A 26,501-nucleotide genomic window follows, 5' to 3' on the forward strand; every position below is an offset into this window, starting at 1 on the left:
AATGAACCCCATAATTTCAGTTTAAATCAGTTTCAGGTCAACATGTGTGAGCTTTGTCCTGTTGAAGATATATGAGCATTTTGAAGTATTTTGGAATAGTACCATTACTTATTGGACAGGTGGAGGCCTATCGCCATTTAATAAAACTGCAAACAGGCTTAAGATCAATGGAAACATTGCGGTCTGACTGCACAAAGTAACTGTTTTTGTAACAAGATAAGTATGTGTCCATGCTGATCTGATTGAGTAGAAACTTGGCACATTATTCCGGAACATAGCTTACAGGCATTGCCTTGGATGCAACTACAATGGCTTTTCATGCCTAATTAAGTTAGTGTTTTACCCAGACTGCCATTGACTGCTAGTATGTGTTCATACAAAGTGCCTGTGGTTGCGTGCATTTGATGCAAAGTCTCTGCCCCAAATTGCCGAAGGAAACCATGAATTGGGCCATATCACAACTGACTCATTCAAGCCTGAAATCAATCCATAATTTAGTCAACATTTCACTAAGTACCACCTTCCCCTCTATGTTTTTGTCTGGGTATGACTTCCTGTGCTCTTAAAGATTAATCTAAATTGCACCTTAGCTTTTATATCACCAATCTGAACTCACACAATGACTTCACTGTACCTTCCATCTTATAAGAAGCCATTTCTGATTTCAGCTGGTATTCACATGCTATGTACTTCATTTTATCTAGGGAAATGTTGCTTTGCTAATTTGTGTTTCCCTTACTCAATAGCCCGTTTTCAATGTAATTGTTTTATTTTATTTGTCAAACCAGTGCCTGTGTAGCTATTTCAAAAACAGGCAGATCAAGGCTTCTTAGCTTGGATTTTAAAGGACTTTAGAGGTCTGTGCAGTTTAAACAAAAACCCTGTAGTGACCATACTGGATTGCCAGAACCACTGGAAATGTGGACTTGTTTATGAGATTCAGTAAGGAGTTTTGGTATGTTATGGGTTTGCTTAAAATCAGTTCATGGGTTTTTTTTAAATCAGATCGTGGGACTGCTTGAAATCATATCTTGGGATTGCTCGAAATCAGATCATGGATTTTCTTGATTGTTGCATCAACTAAGGTTAAATACAAATGTGTCTCTCTGTTCATCTCTCCGATTTCTGTTGCACCTCTGTTTAATGTCCTTTTTAGTATGAGGACATGATAATATCCAGGTACAGTGTCTTAGACTCCCTCCCATCCATGAATCTTCCTGGTGAAAATTTCCTCCAAGGTGTTGGTCTACACAGTATTAATAGTCTTGAAGTTGCTTATGAGGTATGTGTGTGGCAGAATGCCAAAATAATTATGTACTCATAAATGTTTTTTTTTTGGTAACCACAAAGGAATGTGGAATGTTTTTTGTGCAATCCTGTATATTTTAGCTAGCTTCTTAGGAGTTGTTAACATACTGAAAACCCACTTACAATTTCCAGTTCCTAAGAAAAAGTACATTTTCGACATAAGTAGAGTTTCGGCGGTTGTTGGTCATCCAAATGGAACTGTGTAATTTCTGTATAAATTCTAACTGATCAGAGATGCACTGGACACAATGTTCTGTGGGCTTCCTGTTGAGAGAACTTTTGAACAGTAGCTTGGCAGTTACATGTGGTGAGTGGCAGTCCTCTGGAGGAAGCGCACTGAGCTAGATCAAGACTGAACGTAGCTTTAGAACTAGTGCTTCAGCTCCAGCTTGTCGCTTGGATGTTGTCCAGTGGCCTTAACCTGAGCCATGTCTAATACCTTCACTGGAAGGCCATGAATAATCATTACTTTTTTAAACAAATCAGACAACAACAACTCAAATAGCCAAGAGTACGAGACCAAAAATTATAAGAAAATGAAAAATAATGCAAGTTCAAGAGAAGTTCAAACAACATGGTGAAGTGTTCGCTGGGAATTATAAATAACTGATATCCATGATTTACAGGAAAACAAAACAAATTAATAATTTTACTACTAGATGGGGTGGATTTTTCATCATAGTGAACATGAGCAACAACCTATGAATCACTGAAATTGTGAAAATTACCTTTTTAATGTCAGGTGTGGTTTCTGCTTGTGATTTTAATCATTTGAGTTCTCCAGTCATACACTTCGTGTAATGCATGGCTAGTAGTCGCAGTAATTTTAAAGCACACAGTTTTTGAAAAAGAAAAAGAGAAGAAATCATACACCAGTCATCACAACATTCCATGTGAAATTCTAGTTCCATTTGAGTGGGATTCTGTGGTGGAATGAAAAGAAGGATGAACTATGATACAGCTGACTTCAGGGGTTCTTTGTTTTTCCTCTATAATCAATCACTTTCTGATTGTTTCCCTGATCTATTCTGGAAAATTGATATACTTATTGTGGACAAAACAGCTTTATCATTGCAATTTGTTCTTATGTTCAGATTAAACTAAATGAAAGTAGTATTTCTTAACATTCAACATGTTAGGAGTAAGCTTACATGAAAAGGTGGAGCACTTTCACATTTCCTGCTCTTTCAGTCCTTTGTCTGCATACATTTATAAATGGTGACATGCTTGACAGGTGAAAGCAGTGATCTTTGTGCATTCTGGCCATTGTGAATTTCTTGCTGTCATCTTCGGACTGGATGAACTCATGTTGGATCTCAGTGCTAAATTGGAGAATAAATGTGAGATGCTGTCTTCTGTTCAAATCCAAGGAGCCATATAGTATCGTGAGTTCTCATGGCAATCAACAGTGACAGTAATAACAAAGGGCACATATGAGATTCTGCTAATGGTTGATTTAGCCGTAAAAACAAACTGACATGTTGAACTGGGATGAGTAAACAAAAGTCACATTCATGTTTTGTTTTGTTTTGTTTTTTTTTTCCCCCCCGTGTGATAAAATGTTTGTTTGTTTGTTGTGGGGGTCTAGGCTTTCATGACACTTGGCAGCAGGCTGGGATTCCTCTAGTGGGCCATAAGTTTCTGGTAACAGACAAAGTAGTCAGCATCAGTGTGCCGTCATAGCGTTTTTATGGTACCACAAAAGGCCTCGATGTGCTCCACTGTGGCTTGGTCAATGACAGGTAGAGGCACAAAAAACAACCTCGGGGCAACTCCCTTATCTGTTATGGTCTAGAGTTTTATCAGACCCATGGGCATGTATGTTCTTCACTTTCAGGTGCCCTCAGACATACCGGGCGTCATGCACCAGGTCAAAGAGGGCACTTCAAGGGGCAAGGAGGCAGTGGCTTGATGTAGGCTTTGCTGTGAAGAAGAAGCCAGTTGAAATCATGAATCATCATAGAGGCATATGAATATACATGTTGTCTTGCGTAAAATGTGTATAATTACTAGAAGTGAAATAACCCAAAAAAGTGCCTGCTGATGTTGCTGGTTTGTTTGTTTTTGCCAATGGTCTTGTGAGCGCTCAACCAGATGTCAACGAGATGGGATTCACATCACTTTCGAACAAGCATCAGAACAAACTTTGAGTTTAGTTCACAACTTGACAGTTGTGACAGTTTTGAACATAACAGTGTAGGCCTTTACAGTCTGACCCACCACATTGTTTATTTCAATAACATGTTCAAGGGAAAGTCGTTAGAGATAATTGAAACTGACGCGCAGTTCTTTATTTGGGAGTCGCCCAACAGTTCTTTACTTGAGTCCGCTTTGTTTTTGGGTGTGTTGAATATTGTCTATTTATTTATATATTTGTCCTCTCGGAAGAAGAAGAAGGACAGGGCAGCATTCATATACACAATAGGCAGGCCTGGGCTCGGGTCCAGCCACAACGAATTCCAACAGCGATTCACACTTGGTCACAATATGAGAAACAGCTTTATGCAAATGAGCGATGGAGGAATCGCTGCATGCATATTCATTGAGGCCTGGCTTGCCAAGCACCAGCCACAGCGCACATTTCTCTCCTTCAATTTTGAAGCACCATGCCTTCAGCACTGATGCAAGAATTGGAAGTGTTTATCACATCACTTCTCTGATACAATGGTTTACCAAGCAGCCACAGCAGAACAATTCCTATGGCCCACAGGGAACCTTGTCTAACAGCGTGTGTAAGGCAGGTTGGAGTGCTGTTGTTGCCTGCAGCTTAAGTGAGGTCTGCTGGAGAGCATGATCTCTGCCAGAGCTTCTAGGTTTGGGCTGAGGTGTTTAAAGGAACTGCAGAATTACAGTTTTTTGTACACCCAGCTTGTGTGGTATACCCTGGGATGCCTGACTGCTAGCATGGGCAAGACCTCGCCACCATTAAGGGCACCATAGAAATTGGCACAATGATGTAAGGTGATTCAGATTATGTAGCTGGGCACCTGGTGGAAATCACAGACAAGTGTTGATACTGTAGTATAAAGCCTTCATTTATATTGGCATCAAGCAATAGCTATCAAGATTACAGTATCTAATAAGAGTGCGCTGACACAACTTAGCTTTCAAGGAGCTCATTTGGAGCGTTATGAAACTTCCTCTATTGGTGGATTCCCCACAGCACTGCTGCCTCACAGCTCTGGGGTCCTGGGTTCGAATATAGCTTATTCTTTAACTTGCATGATATCCGTGTGTTTGTCCCTGGATTTGTTTGGTTGCGGTTGTGGATTTATCAGTGTTTTCTGCAATTTTCTCCAGGTTCCTGCTAGATACTGACAGAAAAAGAATGCATTATCAAATAATGATTTACATTACATTAGTAATTATTCTCCCTTTTTTATTGGTTAATTTCCATTAAATGCTTACATGTCCTACATCTGACTGTAGTCCTGTAGTTGGTCATATAATGAATTAAAACCAATGCATTTGAGCCCATGTGACCAATTCAGAGTCTCTGATGCCTTGAAAGTGATCACAAGCAGTACAGTTTTTATGCTGTGCAGTTTGTATATTATGTTGAATTTGATTACTAACCTTTTTTGCATTTCAAAGATTTTTAAAAATAAATTGAAAATATATGACTGATTTTAAATGTTAAGTTGTAACAAAAAATTTGTAATATAGAAGGAGGAACTCCAAGTGGTCAATATCACATGGAGGAAGGAATGCATATTCTGATTAGAGTCAGAGATTATTGATTTTGGCCCATTAATGGAAATTCTGTTCACTAGGTCCATATGTGGATAGTGTCACGCAGGCATCTGGTAGAACCTACGTTTATTTTTTTATCCATGAATGAATCACAGAGTTATTCTGGTAAAGCTTGAAGATATCATCGCCAACTGGGCTTTGAACTCTTTCCCCCTCTTTATATGAAGGAGAAAAAAGCTGCCTCGACTGGCTTTGGGTCTGAAGACCCACCAAGATCACACACCAAAATGTAACCTCACAGTAAAGCATTTATATTTATATCAAATGTTAGAACATGGGCCTTACAATACTACCACCCGACATGCCATTAGTCTTGCTTAGAAGGAATCATCGTTGGATATTAAATTCCTGTCCAAAGGGCCACAAAAAAGCAGGAATATATTTGCTGAAGCAGCTTGTGGTACCAAATAAGTTTTCACTTAGTGCAAACATGAATCGTTGCCTTGTCTGAGTCTGTATTTTCTCTGTAATTATTTAAATGTAACACCATGAAAGGCTTTATTAGGATCTAATAAATATAGAGCTTTTCATATAGGTAAATGTTTGTTCCTTTGCCTTGAAATATTGCAGCACATGTGTCTTGTTTAATTAGAGTCACATGTGCATCATCAGTTGCATAAAAATGTTCAAATGCTGATGGTGTTTGAAAATAGTTTTCAGTTGTTGGTTAAAAAAAAAAAAAAAACCCACAGATGTCCTCAGTCTACAGCGCTAATGAGCATCAGTGAGGCAGAACGTGAATTTCATAACTAAGCCTTGCAATGTTCATCAGCACTTATGAGGAGGACTAAAATAAACCCTGTGGATAACACTTGCACATTCTTTCTCCTGCCAGGAAGTGTCATTGTATCAGTACTGACATTGCTAGATGACAAGCCGCACATTTTCCATTACTGTCTGCTTGTCTAGAGTGCCGCATGTCTTTTTCTTACCCGGTCTTTGCAGTGCACCAGTGGGGAGCATGCCTGAAGGAGGAGGGGCTCAAAAAGGGTTTGTCAAAATTAGTACCCTTAACATTTCCCTTTAGATATATTTTCCCTTTAGATTGGCAGAGTTGTATGATCAGTCTAAGTAATGAAAATGTTTGAGTAAATATATATAGTATTATTTTTGTAGTAATCACTCTCAGCCTCTCAATATGAGAATCAACATTATATATTAATAAAGATTATTATATTAACTATTTCCTTTACCTTTGTCTGAAGTCTGAATATACATTAATTTTATAAATATGTTCTATATATATATATATATATATACGCATACATATATCTACTATATATTATATATGTATATGCACTCATATTGTACAAGCAATTAAAAACACTTGAATTAAAAAAATAATAATTAGACCTGTTCTGAAAGTTGTCTTAAGTCGAAACGTGATGTTTCCATAATTTCAAAAAATATAATTTCCATTTACTGTGTAAGAGGTGTGGCGGCAGTAGCCAGCAGTGCAGTGACTTTGAGGTAGACCAGTGCAGTGTAGTGTACTTGTTCCACCACTAAGGGGCCAGAATGGAATGTGGATGAAAAAGGAGTGTGTTGTAGAGGGTGTCTCTCGGGTTTGATCCACCAAGTGCTCTTATGACACTGGGTAAAGAGGTCTGATTGGTAACACTAGGAATAATATATTGTATAGAGCTGTACATTCATTCACCCATCTATACTCCAGAGCAATATTACACACGTCCACACACACACACACACACACACACACACACACACACACACACACACACACACACACACACACACACTACAGTTAATGTCACCAGTTCACCTGAAACAAATGTCTTTGGATTGTGGGAGATGTGGGAGGAAGGGATTTATATTGGTGTTTTTATAATTTTTTTTGTAAGTAATATACCATATTACAATATATTTTTATAAATGTTTATCATAGATTTTTGAGTGTTGTAGTATGTCCCATAAAGTTTCTGGTGACAGGGTAAGACATTTTGAGCAATGTTACGCTCATACACATGTTCACACACTACACGTGAAGTCACTATTCACCTGAAATGTATGTCTTTGCACTGTGGAGCACCTGGAGGAAACCCACATGAAAAGTTTTACCACTGAATCTAATGCGAATGACATCTTTTGAGTTTTGATAATTCACCTTATGAAGGATTTTTCAGGACTGCATTACCCCTGTCAGGTGTGAGAAGACTATGCTAATAAACTAAGTTCACTGCAATAGGGGTAAGATGGTTTGTGCAGCACCAGTTTTCATTTATGTTGTTCCTGGCACTAGGATGTAATGGATGTTGTGGTTCTTCTTCCAGTTGAGGTACCAGCATGGCCTGTCTACTCCAGACCTACGGCAGACCCTGCCCAACCTGAAGAACTTCCTGGAGCATGGGCTGATGGTGCGCTGGTGAGTGCCCCACATCCACTCTGCCCATCAGGTCTGAGGATTGGTTCTACTGAAATGAATGGTAGTACTGTTTGAGGTTACTGCTCAGGCCTCAAGCCCCTTGGCCACTATGGCATAATGAAGGGGGGCAGGGAATTGTGTGTAGGTCCTTGTATGAATTCCAGATGCAGGTGAGTTTTTTGCTTTGGGACTTACACTGGCCTTTGAGTCCTCAGTAAGGAAAAACTCAATCAGCTTGTCCAGTGTCAGCCTGTTACCCATGAGGCATGTTCTTTGAATGTGTCTCCTAGGCTTGGGAGCGAAGACCCGTGTATTGTGTTTGTATTCACTTTGTTTATGAGCAGTGTTTTTCAGAGAAAAGGAATCGTGCAAGAGAACAGAATCCACAGATACTTTTGTAATGTGTGTTTAAGCTGGTAAGGCGAACCAGATGAAGTCTGACCTGTGACCTCTTACCGTACAGGAATTTCTCCACAGTGGAAGTGGTCAATTCTAAGGCTGTCCTGCTTCTAGTTTCTTAAGGAGACATTTAGCCTTTTGTCATTTAAATGCTGTTTTAGGTTGATTTGGTTTCAAGGATGATCGCAGTGGATTATGGATGTTCAGCTTTGACGCTGAATTAATTTTTGCCTGTATTTTTTCATTCTGAGCTCAAAGGCCTTGCAACTCCTGCCTCAGATTATTTTTTAACATGCTGTCTGAGGTTACTGGTTCTAATGGACAATCACTAGAATCAGTCTGCTTTAATTGCAAAATTCTGTGTTTTTTTTTTTCAAAAATTGAGTGAATATCTGTAGCAGTCAGTCCACATTGAGGTGTTCATTGAATTCCTTAATACTGCACACAAGTGGGGGCCTCCAGCATGGGAGTAAAACACTTGATCTCAGCCCCATTCAGATGTACAAGAAATTCATGTTTTATTCCCCTAGTAGTTTTTTCTTCTTCTCCAAAATGTAGTCCATGCTTGAAAATGCTTAAATTCAGATCCTGTTTCTTACTGAGAGGCCAAGGCATGAAATATGGAGGCATAAAATCGGAGTTCAGCAGCTGCAGGGAGTTAACCATCAGACAGCCAGAGAGGGGAACTGTGGTCTGCTTCCGCTGCACAGGGACGCATGGCATGTCCAGGGAGCCATTCGCATTCAAGACTCCTCCTCAACGCAGAACAGAGATCCGCTTGCTCCCTCCTCAAGAAAGAAGCGCATACAGGGAATAAGGGAATTGGATCAGCTTTCTTTTCGTTTGTGGATGTCACTCGTACTGCAGTGGGGTTTCAGGAAATACATTCCGTGCAGAAAAGGGAGCAGAATCCTGTTGCGTTTATTGCAGAGACAATCTGCTGGGATTGTCGGTGGATCAGCCTGCCGGCTTGACAGTATCAGTAGCCAGCCAAGCTGCCCCCATGTGCCTTACATCCCAGGTCACAGGGTCTGAGAGCTGGCGGCCTGAGCTGTAAATTCCTCCTGTCCTTGGCGTTTCATTAGTCTGGCCTACACTGCTTCCCTGTCTCACCTAGCAGTGATAAAGCAGACATTTACCTGTGTTTTTACACATTCCGGCTGGGGCATAATGACAAGATGGAGAAGGATTTTGCAGAATTTTTTTCATTGATATTTTTTAATAAACAATTTTTCCATTGTTTTTTTTTTCCCCCCCCCCAGAATTACAATAATACAAGGTGCTGTAGTCTCATCTCAAGATTTATGCCAGACAGTGAAACATTCTTGACTTGTTTTGATTGACTGAGCCACCCACATGCACTATTGGTGGATGGTTATGGATGGGAGGCACCTGTGCTGCCAGTCGGAAGGGAATAATTTGGTTTGTACGAATTAACTATTGTCTAAGTGTATAAAAGGCAGTATGGAACTGAACAGTCTCTTGAACTCAATTGTGGTAAAATAACATAGAAAATTTGGTAAAAATTTGGTAATGATGGAATTTCACCCTAAATGTTGACATTGCAAAAAGTGCCCTAAAAAAGCTGTCCTATCAGCATTGCAGCCTGTCAGTATGTGAATGCTTTTTCTAAGATTTTTTGCAGCTTTACTATGGTTACACCCTTACACCCCTGAACCGCCGAGAAATTGGAAGGAGGTATAAAAATTAATGGCGCGTTAAGACAGGCAAAGTAAAGGCGACAGTAAATCAGCTCCCTCCATTGCCCACTGATCTTCTGTTCAGACTCCCAGGGGTGTGAAGCTGAGGGTCACTTTCAGTAGCTCAGCAGTGGCGTAGCAGAGTGACCCTGATCTTTGCCATACGGGCTATTTGACTGCAGTCCCTTTGTAGTATCTCTTGTTTTAATACGTTGTGTATAAGTGTTTCTGTCTCTGTGTGCAAGTGTGTAAGCAATTAGAGGACATTGCCCATTACCCCCTGTTGGCCGGTGCTCTCTGGTGTATTCCAGTAGATCTGACAGGGCCTCCTGAGGATCAGTGCTTTGACGGGCTGCATCCTCAAGCAAACAAAGCCTGCTTTGTTTCACCTTATTATCCTCCCCGTTATTTCTGACCCAGCCGCAAAGCATGTGGAGACACATGAGCACACCACTGTTCGCCTTCCGGCACATGGAACACAAATGACTGATGTAATCGCTTTCAAACATGCAGTATAGAGGGCCAGGGGTGTGTGCTAATTGCCCCAAATGAAAAGCAGTGTCAGAAGTCATACAGTGAAAATGTGCTGCACAAAAAAATATTATGACAACATGGGAGATTGGTCTGGCGTGCTCTTTAACCCCCTCCCACCCCCCATTCTTGCACACTTAATTTGACACATGTTTAAAGAAACTAATTTAAGGGAAACATTATAGCAAATGATGTGTTCCAAACAAGAAGTACACATTTTTCGGTGTATCCTGACATACAGACATATGGTTTTTTTTTTTTTGTTTTATTTTTAAGTCAGTTTTCCATGGAGTCAATGGCTGGAGAGCATGAATATTAATTGGCCAGTCTCAGCTTGCTGGAATCTGAAAGTTGGAACTATGATAATTTACATCGGAACTGCTTATGAAAACATTCTTTAAAACTTATCAACTGAAATCAGTTAGAGAATGTCTAGTAGTTGGTTTATTTTAAATGTCATTTTTATTTTTTTAAATCAAGTCAGTTCCACTTGAAAATACTTGTCAGTTTTGTAATATGTGATGTATTGTTGACAGAGGAATGTTAATTCAGTTCTCATGGGGTCTGTCCTTTCCTAGTGCACATAGAATGCGGTTGTTTTTCATCTGAAACTCACTCAAAGCACAAGAATGCGGAATAACACTGTGACCTGTTTATCATCTTCTCATAAAATTGGTGCAGGTGATGCTGTTGGCCTTAGACCAATCAGCGTTCATAGTTGACAAATTGAGATCTAATCTGTTAGATGTTTCTGCGAGGTCTGAAGTTTCTACATATGCAGATAAAATGATCCTGAGGCTTAAGGCCTCAGAAAGGACTGTACAGCATGGTGGCACTGCAAGTAGCATTGCTGTCTCACAATGCCTGGGTGGTGTAAGGGGACGCGGTTCAATCCCTACTCAGTCTTTGTAGAGTTTGCATGTTCTCCGTATGTTTGCATGAGTTCAGTCGAATTCAGAGACATGCTGTTCAGATGACTTGGTCACCCTAGAAATCAGCCATAGTGTGTGTGTCACAGGCAAAAAATGTGCTTCATTGGTGTATGGATGAGTGACTCATTGGAAGTAGTGTATCTAGCATTGTAAGTCACCTTGGGTAAGTAGAGTATGGGCTGATACTACTATGTAGTATTCATTGGAAATCGCTTTGGAGAAAACTGTTTGCTAAATGAAGTAATGTACTTGGCCAGAAGAAAGGGCTGATTTTTTTTTTAATCTGTTTTTCTGCATGCACATTTGCTGCCCTTCATTTGAGTTATTACTAAACATCTCTGATAGTAGTGCAGCTTTGGAAGCTGAAATAACACAAAGTATGATAAGGATCCTCTGAAAAGCAGCTCCCTGGCCTGCTTGCCTTCTGCTCTTATCACTGCTGGTTTATGGCATCGTCAAGGATCTGCAGGGCTTCTGTAGAAAGCACAGGAGATAGCCAGCTTAATCTACACTGTGTTTGTGTAGGCGGAGGGTGTGAGATGGAGATGGAGGTGAAGGTGGGGAGAGTCTCTGTCTCTCATACACACACACACACACACACGCATGCAGGCAGGCACACTCTAAAATCTGAGTAACCTGCACTGAGGTTCCAAGTCTGCAGAACGCGGCCAACACAATTGTACTCCAGGCCATGGATCTCGCTCCAGCATGGGTGTTTTAGAAGTGCTGAGAAAAGGTAAGTATATCCTGTTGTCCAGGGGAGCTGTTTTGGCAAGGACACTGGGAGCACGCAACAGTCGGAGATTGTAGGATGACATGAGGCAGGGGTTAGGTGGACGGGACTCGGGGACTGCTCTCAGCCAGGTCCCAAACAGCTGTGCACAAAATCCACAGGCAGCTGCCTTTCACTGCCAGGCCCACTGTCTTGTTTTTATTATTTTTTATTACTTGAACCTTAACCAACTAATTGCCACTTTCCTCTTTTCTTTTTTGTTTTTGAAACCATCACCCCCATTGTCATCACTTCACTTGCCACTATACCCAGTGCGTCGCCTATGGGTTTCTGTGCCATATTGGTTTAGTTTGCAGAGGTTTGTTTCACATCGTGGCCATCATGTACAGGACGGTGAGAGCGTGCTACAAAATCCGATAAAGTTCTGTGTTCACTGGAGTTTGTTGATGGTTTGCCTCTCTTATTCTTGGCATATCTAAACATCGATCTCTTATCTGTTGTCTTAACTCCACTATGCAAACTTAAGTGCATTTTTGGAACTTCTTCTAGACTGCTCTCAGTTGAAGAAGTTTTACATATGACTTCCAGTGCCGTAGGTAAGTGACTAACTTAAAACAGCTGATCTCTGAAGAAACACTTGCAGAATGAGACCAGCCAAAATTTGTACATCCAGGCGAAGTGTTGGTTTTCCCAGTTTCTGTCAAACCGCTGATCAGGACTCCTTTTACTGCCCTACCTCTTTGTCCCTCCTCTGGCAGTGACCGGCACCATGTCTCCAGCTCCATCCCCATCCCATCCAAGTCTCAGCTGAGCCCTGTTGCGGCATCGGAGGCGGGTAATCCAGCGAGGTCCAGCTCCCCAGACCCAGGTGTACGCAAAAGGGCCAGCTCAGAGGCTGACAAGCAGAAGTACAAAACTCCTCCCCCCAGCTACAAAACAGCCATGATGGAGCCCTTGGCTGCAGCACCTCCTGCCGAACTGCCCAAGAATATGTCCTCCTCCCTAGACGCCAGCATTGACCTGGCAAAGGCCATGGGGGCTGTGGAGGCTCCAACAGAGGAGAGTGATTTGCCAGGGGAAGTACGTGCGGCTGCCGTGAATGGCGATGGGTTGGCAGCACCATTGCTGACAACGCTCGGGCCCGAGGTGTGCTGTTCTGTGGAGCAAGCTGAGGAGATCATGGGCACAGAGGCGACAGGCTTCGGTGGTGCAGAGCATCTGGAGGAGTACCCCTGCATCCCCGTAGAGCATGCCGTAGCTGTGGAGTGTGATGACCAGGTGCTTGGCGAGCTGGATGCCGCCGGCTTTGAGGAGTTCTCCCGCCGCATCTATGCATTGAATGAGAACATGTCGAGCTTTCGCAGGCCGCGCAAGAACTCGGACAAGTAAAGCCAGGACCTGAAAGGAGGGGGCACGTGGGCCAAGGTGTTTGCTTGTCCTTTCTTTGTTTTCCTCCCTTGCAAAACAGAGACAAAAGAATTATTCGATTTTTCTGGAATAACGACCAATTTGCACTTGTCTAAGCATTTCTATAATCCTTAAGATGAAATAATAATAATTATAAATAGTGTTTGAAATGATTCATGGCCTTCTTTCAGGGAGCATGGTGGTACCACAGGAAGAGTTAAGGCTTAAGTCCTAAGTCTAGAAGAAGTTTGCAGTTGACATGGAGGTGGTGTGGGGTGGGGAGGGTGCCTCAAGTTGAACCACTCTGTCCAGGTCCACCAGCACTGATCTGCACACCACAGCAAGACACTGGGGTAGGAGTTTCTGCCCCACCTGCCACTGAGCATCCCACTGTACATCTGTGGCGTCCTGTCCTCTGACCCGTCAGTGTTCATCTTCATTCCCCGTCTTTGATTTCCTGGGAAAAGCAGGGGGAGGGGGGAGCGGAAGGAAAAACATCTCCTGTCGACCACCGCATAACAGAGTTGTGGTCTTTTTTTTTTTTTTTTAATTTAAAAAACCACAGCAGTGCTGTTCTTTTCCACTTCATTTTTATACCTATATTCACACTAGTAATGTGTGTACATATAACAGGCAGTGAAAATACCACACATAATATATTAATGGCTGAACAAAAAAACTACATGTGTATACTGTGAACCGAGTAGCTTTAAGTATTTGATACGGACCATTTATCAAGTTAATCAGTTAATCAGCCGCATGTTATTTCCCGACTTTAGCTATCACAGGACCACATGCTTTTGTAACTTTTTCTCCCCAGATCATTGTTTTTGGTGGTGAAGGGATAGGGTAGTTTATATTGGTCATGTACAGTATTCTTAAAAGAGAATTACAATTAATTTAAACCTGCAGGGCTCAGTTGTTATACTGTTAAACACTGTTTATCTCCACATTGAGAAAATTAAAGGCGTTACTTTTTTGCCAGTTATGTTTGTTTTAAGGCAAAACTAATTTTAAGATTAATTTTATTTCTGTAATTAAGTTATGAATCTTCTGGCCTGTATGTATCCATGTATATTGTTGTTTGGAGACAGAATGTGTAGGTATTGCTGGAAAAGAGCTTCAGCTGCTGCTGAGAGCAGATACCCCCCCGCTTTGCCTTTTCCCAAGTTAACATTTTAAGCTGGGTAGAAACACCCTGGATTAGAGCTACAGGCCCCAAAATTCCTATTCAGGTTTTTTTTTTTTCTCCCTGATAGTTTTGAAGTACTGTGGTTTGATGACTGATGAAATGCATTATATTTCAGAAAGAAAACAAAAAAAAAATCTAAATTAAGACTGAAAACATTTTCCATTAACTCCAATGTTTCCTTCACATTGTGTGAACAAATAGGTTTGAATGTATATATAATTTTGTATGGAAGGCGCTTTATTATTAAAGACCACAGTTGAATCATCTGAATAGGTGTACTTCTTTCTAAAATGCATCTGTGCATTGAGAGTGCATGTACCTGTCTGTCTGTCTTTGTCTGCAAGAACTGGAAGAGTCTATTCTGGCAGCCAAGGAGCTTCAGTCAACCAGATGAGCCTTCTCTCCATTCTTCCCAGCAAGATGGCATACAGTTCTGAAGCACAAACTGACTTATGACTTGCAGGTAGAGGCTGTACCTGAGTCTTATGGTGCAAGAACTAATAGTTAACACTAATAAGGGCGAAGAAAGAAAAGTGCCTGTGCAGGATGTCTGTAGGAATGCAGCTCTCTTCTGGTTAGCAGTATGTGTGAGCCATGAAGGAGGTCTTACAATTAGCAAACGTGAGGGGAAAAAAAGAGTTCCAAGAGACTAAATAGAGGGGGGCGTGGTGGGGCAGCGGGTTTGTCCAGGGTCTGCTCTCCGGTGGGTCTGGGGTTCAAGTCCCACTTGTGGTGCCTTGTGACGGACTGGCATCCCGTCCTGGGTGTGTCCCCTCCCCCTCCAGCCTTGCACCCTGTGCTGCCAGGTTAGGCTCTGGCTCACCGTGACCCTGCTCGGGACAAGCTGTTTCAGACTGTGTGTGTGAGACTAAATAGTTAGTGCCGTACTTACAGGTGCATCAGTAACAAAACCAGCAGAATTATTTAATGGTGTGAAACAGAAGAGTCTCAAAATAATGACAGCTCATGTCTAACATGGACAAAACTGTATCTTCAAATAGGAACAGTGGTTCCAGACAAAGCTCACCAACAGGGATAGACAGACATTTCACAAGAAAGTTGCAAAGTGCCACAGAAGTACAGCCTCAAAAATTACCATAGAGTTGAATCAGCATCTCTGTGACCTGGTCTCGAGAAAAACTGTATGTCATGAGCTTCACATACCTAGATAGCAGGGCTGCCATTTGGAAACTGCTTTTACCCAAGGCCAACTCACAAATGCATGTAACCTAGTGTAAAAAAAGACCTGGACCCCTGAGCAACAAAAATAGTAATATGGTCTGAGGAGTCATCTTGTAACCCTATTTCCTACATCCAAACAGGTTTACATTTGGAGAAAGAAGATGCCTGCTACCCATAATGTCTGGTGCCAACTGTTAAACACAGTGGTTGATCCATAATGTTATGGGGAGCCCTCTTAAGGAGTCAATAGAGTCTGATAACTGCTCTGCATGGTCTTATAATCGATAAAGAATATGAGGCCATTTTACAGGACCCAGTGCACCCTAACATCCAAAACACTGTTTCCTTTCTGTTTCTGTATTCCAAGATGATAATGACCCCATACACACTGCTAAAGAGTAGTTTCAAGAAAACTACGATAAAGTCAGAAGCTCTCCGTAGCCTTCCCAATCACCAGATCTACACATTGTTGAACCTTTACCAGAAGTTGTGGAGATGGGAGTGCAAAGTAGATTTATACACACACACACACACACACATTTTCAGAACCGCTCGTCCCTTACGGGGTCACGGGGAACCGGAGCCTACCCGGTAACACAGGGCGTAAGGGGGAGGGGACACACCCAGGACGGGACGCCAGTCCGTCGCAAGGCACCCCAAGCGGGACTCGAACCCCAGACCCACCGGAGAGTAGGACTGCGGTCCAACCCACTGCGCCACCGCACCCCCTCTAGATTTATACATTATTCAACAATTAAAGAAATTGAGGCTTTTCTTCCTGAAGAATGGTGTAGCATTCTTCTGCACACAGTTTAAAACTTGTATGATAGCATTCAAAGAAGGACTGAACTGTTCTGAAAGCAAAGGGTGGCCCTACTTCTTATTAGGTCCTTGATATTAATATATTGTTGGATGTTCCTGTTATTTTGTGTATGCCCTGTATGTTTGTTCGTGTTATTGCAAACAGATTTAAGCATGATTATTAGTTATCAGGGGGGCGCAGTGGTGCGGTGGGTTGAACCAGGTCCTGCTCTCTAGTAGGTCTGGGGTTCGAGTTCCGCTTGGGGTGTCTTGCGACAGACTGGCGTCCCGTCCTGGGTGTGTCCCCTCCCCCTCTGGCCTTACGCCCTGTGTTGCCAGGTAGGCTCCGGTTCCCCGGGACCCCGTATGGGACAAGTGGTTCTGAAAATGTGTGTGTGTGTGTGTATTAGTTATCAGGAAAAAGAATTGAATATTTTTTCTATTCCATAGAAATGATAGCTGGCAATAGATTAAATATGAATGAAATATGTAATGTGCAAGTGATAACATATGGGCTGCAGTATTGGTCCAGTGGGTATAACTGGTTGCAGACTGCTATTTGGGTGAACACCCATAGACTGGTCCTTACATTTATCAATTTATCTGAAACGTCTCTCCAAAGTGGCTTATAGATGGGTAACATTTACTGGAGCAATTTAGGGTAAGTGGAGGGGCGCGGCAGGGTGGGCCGGGTCCTGCTCTCTGGTGGGTCTGGGATTAAAGTACTGCTTGGGGTGCCTTGCGACAGACTGGCGTCCCATCCTGGGTGTGTCCCTTCCCTCTACAACCCTGTGCCCTGTGTTGCCAGGTTAGGCTCCAGTTTGTTGTGACCCTGCATGGGACAAGCGGCTTCAGACAATATATATGTGTGTGTGTGTGTGTGTGTGTGTGTGTGTGATTCAGGGTAAGTAACTTGCTCAAGGGTATTACAGCTGGAGGTGGGTTTCAAACTTGCAACCTCAAAATCCAAAGTCAGCCGCTCCAACTGCTATGGTACTTGCTGTACAATGTGTTTATGTATCCCAGTGTTGAACTGTCACAAGGCTATGAACCTATAAGTGCAAAGTTTCCTCTCAAAGCATTTCAAAACTTTGATTAGTCTGTTATTATAATGTATTACTATTGTCAAGCATGCATTTCTAACATTTTTATATTCTTCCCAGAGATGGCTGTTTTTGTCTACAATTTTCTTGTACAGAAAATTATAGTATAATCATAGCAATAAGGTGTCTTTGGCAGGAGATGATGGTCCCTGGGGTACGTTATAGGCAGTCATATCTGAAAGGAATGTCCTTATGACTGCACAGAAGCACACAGTATATTTTAACATTTAGAGTGTGTATGTGAAGTTACGTAAAATTGAGTTTTTCATTTACCATTTTAATAGATTTTCAAGTAATTGTAAGATCACATTTGGCCAGACTGACACCATTTTGTTAACAGAACTGCTGTTAATAGCACCCAAAATACTCTTTAAAGAAATGAAAATGAGTGATGACCTTCTCCTGGGTGCCTTGAAATAAGTACATGACCTCACAGCAGCAGTGTGGGGAACTACAAAGCAGATGAAGGAACCTGAGTAGAAAGCCTCCTTTCTTCCCCCTGATCCATGTTTGATGGCCATAGATGAGGACCACCTTGACTCCTGTAGTACATCTCGTGCTCACTGACAAGAGTCTTGCCAAGGAATCTGGTGTCTCTAAATAAATATTGAGTGTCAGTGGGTGGTAGTTCTGCCTCCCTTCTGGATGCACCCCCTCGTTCATCAAACAGGGAGGAGGGACATCCAGTCCCATGGTTTCCGCCTCATCCCCCTTTCCTCTTTTCCACAAGGTACCTCTGCCTAGAGCAGGTCCTGTCGGCAGCAATCAGGATTAATGGCTCAGGCCTTAAACTGCATGGGAACAATTTAATGCTAAAGATTGTGCCAAAACACATTCTGCCATCTGTTCTCTTTCAAGATGTCCACATAGTTTCTGTTGTGTTATTTATTTATCACCCCACTCCCCTCTCCCACCAGGATACGTTCTGTGTCAGTTTAGAAAATGTCGATGCAGGCACTTGTCCTAAACTGTTGTGCATTGTTTCAACAGATCCTTTGCAATTATGGGTACTTAACATGAGCTGGCTCAAGACCAGGTGCAGGTTGTCTTGCTCTTAACAAAGCTAATACAGACGTGAGCTCAACCAAAGAGCTCGACAGAATGCGCCTAAGTCTATACAATCCCTTAAGCCTTTTTTCACCTTGAGCACTTATTGTGCACTTTAGCAAATGAGACTGGTGCAGGGTGCCATGTGGAATAGAGGTTGTGACCCCAGTTGGAGTAGTACATCCCATCACCAGATCACTGGAACAAAGAGACAATAGGTCACATGGTGACCAAAGAAAATGGACTTACTCAAATTGGTTAGCCTATTAAAAATATCTGTGAGATATTGTTGAATTGGAACACTGGGTTAGGACTGAATGACCAAATCTAGTGAAACATGTATTCATGCTTTTATGGGAGGCTGTTCTTCTGTGTGTGAAGGTAGATTCGGCCTCTTTGCATTATCAGTAGCCATCATCACAACCTCATGAAGACAAGCTCATTGTTGAACTCACTCCTAGGCACACAGGCTGGATAACACTGCTGTTAATGCTATAATACTGTGTGTGTCATTCCTCAGAGAGCATTCCAGATAAACGCCCTTATCACACCTGTTTCCCCCAACCCTCCAGAGAAAAAAAAATTGAGTGATCCATGGTCAACACACATGTCAGTGATCATAAATAGAGTGAATGGAACACACTGAATACCAGAAACATGGAAAGTGGGTTAATAGAGAAACCAGCAGATGGCATCAGTACTGATTCAAAATGCACACTCCTCGCTAAATTATGGGTCTATATGTAAAATTTCAAGACCGATATTTGAACTGCTTCCTGTTGTCTATTTTCTCTGAAGGGCAGCAGCTCTGCTTTTCATGCAACTTGGACAGTAACAGCACTATGTGTATTAACAAAAAGAAGGTCACTCGCAGAAATTCCATCCACATCGAATCCAGTGGCGTGCATAATGGAAACCATCAGCATGCTGTGGGACCCGTGCCACATTCACACTGTTAGCTGCTCAGGACACCATGTACAAGGGCTCAACCAGCAGAGTTCTTGCCTGCAGCAAAATCGTACTGTGACAGCCATGGATTTGAAACAGAGAAAGCAGCATTTCACAACATCACTAGACAAACGGGAAGCAATTAGAAGAGGGCATTTTTCTGAAGGTCTCAAATTGATAAAAGATTTTCTTGATTACAGACACAGGATGGAAAAAACTAATGCTTTAGATTGGATAGGGGCATGAAAATATTTTTCAAGGTCAGCATCAACATGGTGTAACTAAATATGCTCCTGTGTCATGAAACTCTTGGTGTTATGATGGGCTCCCAAATGAACGTCGTGTGAAGTGACGACACGTGTGAGTACAAAGGAAGTGTCTGCATGTGTTCTTCCATGTTTTGTCGAGTTGAGCTTGTTGATGTTGGATTGCTAAAGCTACTCAGGCACAGCTGCTAGTGGTACATATCAAGCTTTGTGCTCGAAGGCTATCTGAAGGGATGAGCTAAGGGTTTGAAACAGTGATTAAGGCTGATCTTCTGATCTGCTTGTATTAGCTGCTAAAGCCACACTGCCCATGTGTATTTGTTCATTATAGGAGAGCTAGGACAAACATAGCTAGAGGTGATCTAAAGGGTTTAATTCTTAAGCCTTGACATATACACATTCTCACACACACTTACATGTGTGTGTTTAAAAACTTGCAGTTTGTTCTCCAAGATCCTATTTTAAACATGCCAATTTCTTAGCCAAAAATGACTATGTAATATAAACTGGCCCAAATTTTTGTACAGCTTAATGTTTACTGAATCAATATGGTAAATTCTTTGCTCAGAAGTACTGTCTTCACTACATGTACTGGAATTTTCAACTTTTTTGTCACTCCAGTAAAGCATGTCTTCTGTGGGCCCTAGAATAATTGCTTACAATGGCAACATTAATTACAGCAACTTTGACTCTTGACTCTTGCACAAAAGTCCACTTAATACAAACCAGTGAGCCATTTTGGCCATCTCAGTTGCTGGGAGTTCCTCCTGAACACTACTGACACCGGAGTTTTCTCTTCAATGGCATTCTTCCAAAAACAATTTTTCGAAAGCAGAGTTTCACAATATCTCATGCTTTGAGAAATGCATGTATGTGGAAATGGTTTTACTGGATCAATATTCAGATTGGAGCAGTTTGGCTGAATAAATAAAGTCATCATAGAGCAACCACAATTTTTACACTTGACCCATGAATATAAATCGTAATATTGTAAGGCTGGGACTGCCACCACTGTAAAAATTAATTATTTCCAGATAAAGTGACACCTCCAGGATTTCATTAAAACTCTCTTTATGCCACAAATTTGGTATCTGAGATGTAGGAAAAGTCTTCCCCAAAAATTCACACAAGAGTTTGCTTACACATGGCTTTTAGAAAATAATGGCAGTGCGAGCTAGTAGCATAGTGGTTACAGCTATTGCCTTTGGACCCAAATGTTGCATGTTTGATTCCTATCTCTGGCTGTATTACCCTTGAGCAAGGTACTTACCATGAATTGCTCTAGAAAAAAAATTACTGCTGTATAAATGGGTAATTAACTGTAGACACAATAATGTTGTAAGTTGCTTTGGAGAAAGCATTAACTAAATCAATAAATGTGATGGTTATGAATAAGGCAAAACCTTTTCAAAACACTGAAAGTGAGGTCATGCTTTCTGTGGGTAATTAACACACTTGTTAACACAGCTATTGTCTGTCTAGCAGCATGTTCTTTTCTAAAGGCCCAATGAGAGAGATGTACTACTGACGAAATTGTACAACAGTGAAAACAGATCTGAATATCCAGATCAGAGTAAGCCTGCTTGATCTCTTCTTCTCTCTCTCTCTGGGTCAGAGGACCTCTGGGTCTTCATGACTGACAGGATGGGTGACCATCCGTTCAATGGCCCACAGTCGCTGACCGGAAGGCTCAGATAGGGCCTGACCCTAAAGGATTAGTACAAGAAATGACCAAAGTGAGACTTTATATGGGTTGTAGGACCCAATGCCCTTTTTGGGTTTCTAGAACATGTGGAGGGTAATGTGGGAACCATCCACACAGAGCAGGAAAACAATGATTTGCACACCAGTCACACACCCACCAGTGGCATGCTCCACACTTCTTTGCTACCCCTCATTCCACCCTGACCATTCCCCACACCACGAGTATGTTACACCCATACACAGTCTTGTCAGGCTTTGCCACCCTGTCAGTCAGCACACAAAGGTTTCCACATGACTCTGTCGGGAACATATTTAATAACCTCCATAAGAATTCTCCTCATGCTAATAGGCAGTGAGATAAGGTGTTTAGTCTTTCATGCTCTTTCTCACTTGATGTATGTTTCACTACAGTTATGCAGCTTTGGTCCCTGGGCTTGCATCTGGTACATTCCTATAGACTTGCAGATGTCATGAAGGAATGATGGTGTATATGTCAGCAAAGTGAAGACAGTGCTATGTGTGCCATACTACGGTTTCATTCAAATGGAGATATTCCCACCTTGTATAACACCTTCAGAAATTTAATTATTTCATCTGGATTGTGTTTCGGGGGCGCGGTGGCGCAGGGGGTTTGGCCAGATCCTGCTCTCTGGTGGCTCGAGTCCTGTTTAGGGTGCCTTGTGATGGACTGGCGTCCCATCCTGGGTGTGTCCCCTCCCCCTCCAGCCTTGCACCCTGTGTTGCCAGGTAGGCTCCGGTTCATCTGGTCTGGACCCAACTCAGGACAAGCGGATTCAGATGGTGTGTGATTGTGTTTTGTTTTTTCGACTACTGATGAATTTATAGTGACGGTTTCAAAAGCAAAATCCCTATAGCTATGCACATATTAACTGTAGCTCACCAGACAGCAAAACCTCAAAATCTGCTTTTACTCAAGTGATGCATTAATAGTTGTCAGTTTGCCAGTATATTTATCAAGAAACCATTTTCGAGGCCAACTATTTTGGACTTCGTCAATTTTGGTTTTAATACTTGAAAAATCCTCTCTTGATGATGATTTAGTGTTAACGTGGTGGAGCATAAAAGAGAATCAATGGCAATGGTGGCCCCACAGTCTGTTGTTATTTATTGAAAATGCTGTTCAAAGCACAAAACACCAACAGCAGCTTCCTAATTCAGCACTTTCCTTAATTCATGGTTCTTGTTACACAAAGCCAATACTCGATATGTCCAGCAAGGTCATACAGCTCCTGCGGTCCTTGTGGAAGATCCCACTAGGCGTCACACTTCTCACAGCTCACTGTTTATGGATTCAGTTATTGCCTGGACTGTCAGCCAGACTGCTGTCTGATGAGGACTGATCGTTCTCCAGGGTATTTCCCTTTTTCCCCCCTTAGGGCTATTTGTTGAGTTTTTCCCCCTTCCTCTGGCTTCCTGCATGTTTTCCCAGTGAAATTTAGGAGTCTGGCCTGCAGCAAGGGGCTGAGCAGCTGGTAGCCTAATGGACCACTGTGGCCTGCCAACCTGCCGCTCTCCCCAGCCGAGGAGCTCATCGGAGCAACCATCCTTTCTCAGATGAGTGGAGGAAACAGGATGACTGCTGTCTGACTGTCCAAGTTCCATGTGGAAGAGCACAGAGTTTAAAACCACACACTAGGGAGATTTTTTTTTTAAATTTACTGGTGATTTTTTTATTGCTGTTGTTATTATTTGACTGTTTTGTCAAGTTAAAATAAGATTTTTCTGCACGGCAAGAGAAAATATGTAAAACTCCTTAGTGTAATTTCACAACATTTGCTTTGGAAGCCTTGCTCTGAGGTAAGCCACTGAGGCCTGTAGGGGGTTTTGAAAAGGAGATGTAAGAATTCATTTTCAAAATCTTTTCCAGCTTTTATTGTGCCAGAGGGTGTGGCAAGTAAAACAACAGCAACATTTTGGTTATATACCTGAAAACATGACAGCCAGGTCAAGCTCAAGCCAGCTTCCAGCTCAAGTCAGTGACCCAAGCTTTGCATTGGCTCTAGAAGGGAATGGATTATTTTTAATTTGTTTAGGCATGTTTCCTGTGAGCTGAAATGAAATAATCAAGTTTTTTTGTTAACAAAAACTGGCTGTGCATCTGTGAAAAATTAGTTTCCATGGACTGTAAATTCCCTCCTAAATTGATCATTTAAAAAATCTGACTATGTAGTCATGGACAAGGTAAAGTTCACAAAAAACATTTTAAAAAACATGTTTTGCTCTTAGGTAAAGCAGGTAACATGCAGATATATATCTCATTATGATAAAACTTGAATAGAGAACAGTGACCTATCTGAAACAGAGAAAATCCTAAGAGGTTTGAGACAATAGCATATACACTTGTTTCCAGTGGAGAAATATTTATCACATGCCATGATTCTATGTGAAGTAACTTATGGGTTCCTCAAAAGCAGCCACTCTGTCTCCGAGGTAAATGGCCAGTTTATTCAGTCTGTTTCACAGTAATGCCTTGGCTGAGAAAATTGTTCAGGATTCACAAGAAACACACATATACACATACACTGCCTTCTGCAGTGAGGAGGGAGGCCTGCACAGGACCTGTAGTACTTATGTGCCACTTTATCAAACCACACAATCCACTTTCTTAGAAGGAGAACATACAACTGGACTCAGGGCTGGATTGTCTGGATCATCTGTTCTCCATCAGCTGTGGTGGCAAAAGCGTTCACATTTCTCACTTGGAGCAGCGTTTCTGTTTCACCAGTATTTGAAGACAGGAGCTGTGACAAACTGTCAATTGAAATCTTCTGAAAGTACATGGGGGATGATTGTAGCATTCTACCTAAATGTGGAGGCCTTCCTCCCTGTAACGATTTGACATTGTTGGCATGTTGCATGGCAGTGGGTTGTTCTGGTTTAAAAAAATCACTGAATGATTTGTTCTTCTTTTCTCCTCGATGGATATCAGTCTTGTTTCAAAGTTGGTCACTCCACTGAGATGGTGCTTCTGATGGTGTCTGATGCTCTCCAATCGGCTAGATCCGCCTCCCTCTCCTCGGTCCTCATCTTCCTTGATCTGTCTGCAGCATTCGACACCATCAGCCACCAGATTCTACTCTCCTCTCTTAGTCAGCTTGGGATCAAAGGAGGTAGCACTAAGATGGTTTGACTCCTACCTATCTGACAGATCCTATCAAATGGTTTGACGGAGCTCTCGTTCCTCTCCTCTGCCTGTCTCAACAGGTGTCCCACAGGGCTTGGTACTAGGCCCTCTTCTCTTCTTGATCTACACCTCCTCCCTCGTCCCGGTCGTAGCCTCGCATGGATTCAAATACCATTGCTATGCTAATGATACTCAGCTCTTCCTCTCCTTTCCACCTGGAGCATCAGACATTTCTGCACGCATTGCTGCCTGCCTGTCGGACATCTCTGCATGGATGTCCGATCACCACCTCCAACTCAACCTCTCCAAAACAGAGATTCTTCACCTCCCAGCTGGCCTGTCCTCCTGTAAGGATCTATTGATCAAACTGGACAACTCACTCATTTTGCCTAACTCCTTGGCTAAGAGTCTGGGAGTGACGATTGACTCCATTCTATCTTTCTCTCAGCACATCAAAGCCACAACCCGGTTCTTTAGATACATCCTGCATAATATTCGCAGGATCGGTCCTTTTCCTCACAACTGACTCTGCCTAACTACTTGTCCAGGCCATGGTGACTTCCCGTCTGGACTACTGCAACTCTCTCCTTTGTGGCCTTCCCGCTACTGCCATCAAACCTCTACAGCTGATATAGAATGCTGCTGCACAAGTTGTGTTTGACTTGCCGAAGCATTCCCATGTATGTCCTCTACTCATTTCACTGCACTGGCTTCCTATAGCTGCCTGGATTAAATTCAAGACCCTGGTTATTGCCTACCAAATGCATCAGTAGAACTGCTCCCAGCTATTTACAAGACTTCTGCTACACCCCAGCCAGACCCCTTCGCTAGTCTACCTCTGCTCGCTTGGTGGTCCCACGCACAAGAAGTAAAACACGAAAACACGAAGGTTCTCAGTTCTGGCTCTGTTTTGGTGGAATGACCTCCCCTTCTCACTCAGAACTGCTGAAACTTTGTCTACATTCAAGAAGGGCCTGAAAACTCATCTTTTCCGGACTCACTTCGCCCATGATCTCTCCAGCTCATGTATGGTGTAAATGTTCATGCACTGTAAGTTTATGATCATCCCCAGATAAACCTTTACACAGCCGCTACTCCTGTATTGTACGTAAATGTTTGAGTACCTTAAAAAAAATTGTAAAAAGTTTATCAGGATTCATCTGCCCCGCGTTGTATGCACCAACTCGAGCGATGAACATCAGTGCATCAAGTGGAAAGTAACAAACTAGGTTTACTTAAGAATCACATGTCTGCAACTATGTCTCTTTCTCTTAATATAATGCACAAACTTGTATTTTCGCTGAGATGTACGTCACTTTGGAGAAACGCATCTGCAAAGTGAATAAATGTAAATGTAAATGTTCTTCTTAGTTTCTGCAGCTCGTCATCTAGCAAGTCATAGACACCCCTAAAGCATTGGGAAGCAGAAAGTGTCTGAACGCCCATTTTGGTCCTCTTGTGTACTCAATGTGAAAGTGATTCCAGACAGATTTTCATCCGACTCTATGCGTTGTTTACTACATGCCCAGAAGCATGAAGTCAACAAAGGATGAACTTGCTTGCAGCCCTCTGCCAGTCCACAAGTCCTTTGCACACTTATTAGCACTTCTATAGATCTTATAAGCGCCTTCATTCCTCCTCAAAGTTTGCTTTATGTTAGGTTTACACAGTCAAGCTTTATTTACCACAGTACCAAGTTTTCAGTAATGCTCATTAAGTTCATAGCTGCCACATTTGTCCAAAGCAATATTCCACCCATTTCTGCAACCGGAGTGATCAGAATGACTACTTCAAGGTACTACAGCAGAGTACCTAAATGATTCTTGAATAAGTAGCCTTAGGATTACACCACCATGACTATAACCATTATGCTTGCTGCCCCCAATTTGTGGCAAATATTGATCATTATCTTATAGATGCATTTAATTTTCAGATATACCTGAAAATTTCAGTCATTTCACAGTGTT

General features: G+C 42.1%; 1 protein-coding gene across 1 annotated transcript in view; it reads left to right on the top strand.

Annotated features, from left to right (window-relative positions):
* uvrag (UV radiation resistance associated gene) overlaps positions 1-14,581 on the top strand; it is a 75,367-nt gene extending 60,786 nt beyond the window's left edge. The window contains exons 14-15 of the mRNA XM_029251221.1: positions 7,353-7,444; positions 12,498-14,581. Of these exons, the coding sequence (XP_029107054.1) occupies positions 7,353-7,444; positions 12,498-13,128 (723 nt within the window). The 3' untranslated portion in view covers positions 13,129-14,581. The remainder of the gene's footprint in view (positions 1-7,352; positions 7,445-12,497) is intronic.
* The last annotated feature ends 11,920 nt before the right edge of the window (positions 14,582-26,501 follow it).

The sequence above is a fragment of the Scleropages formosus genome, chromosome 4 (genome assembly GCF_900964775.1).
Source record: "Scleropages formosus chromosome 4, fSclFor1.1, whole genome shotgun sequence".
NCBI lineage: Eukaryota > Metazoa > Chordata > Actinopteri > Osteoglossiformes > Osteoglossidae > Scleropages > Scleropages formosus.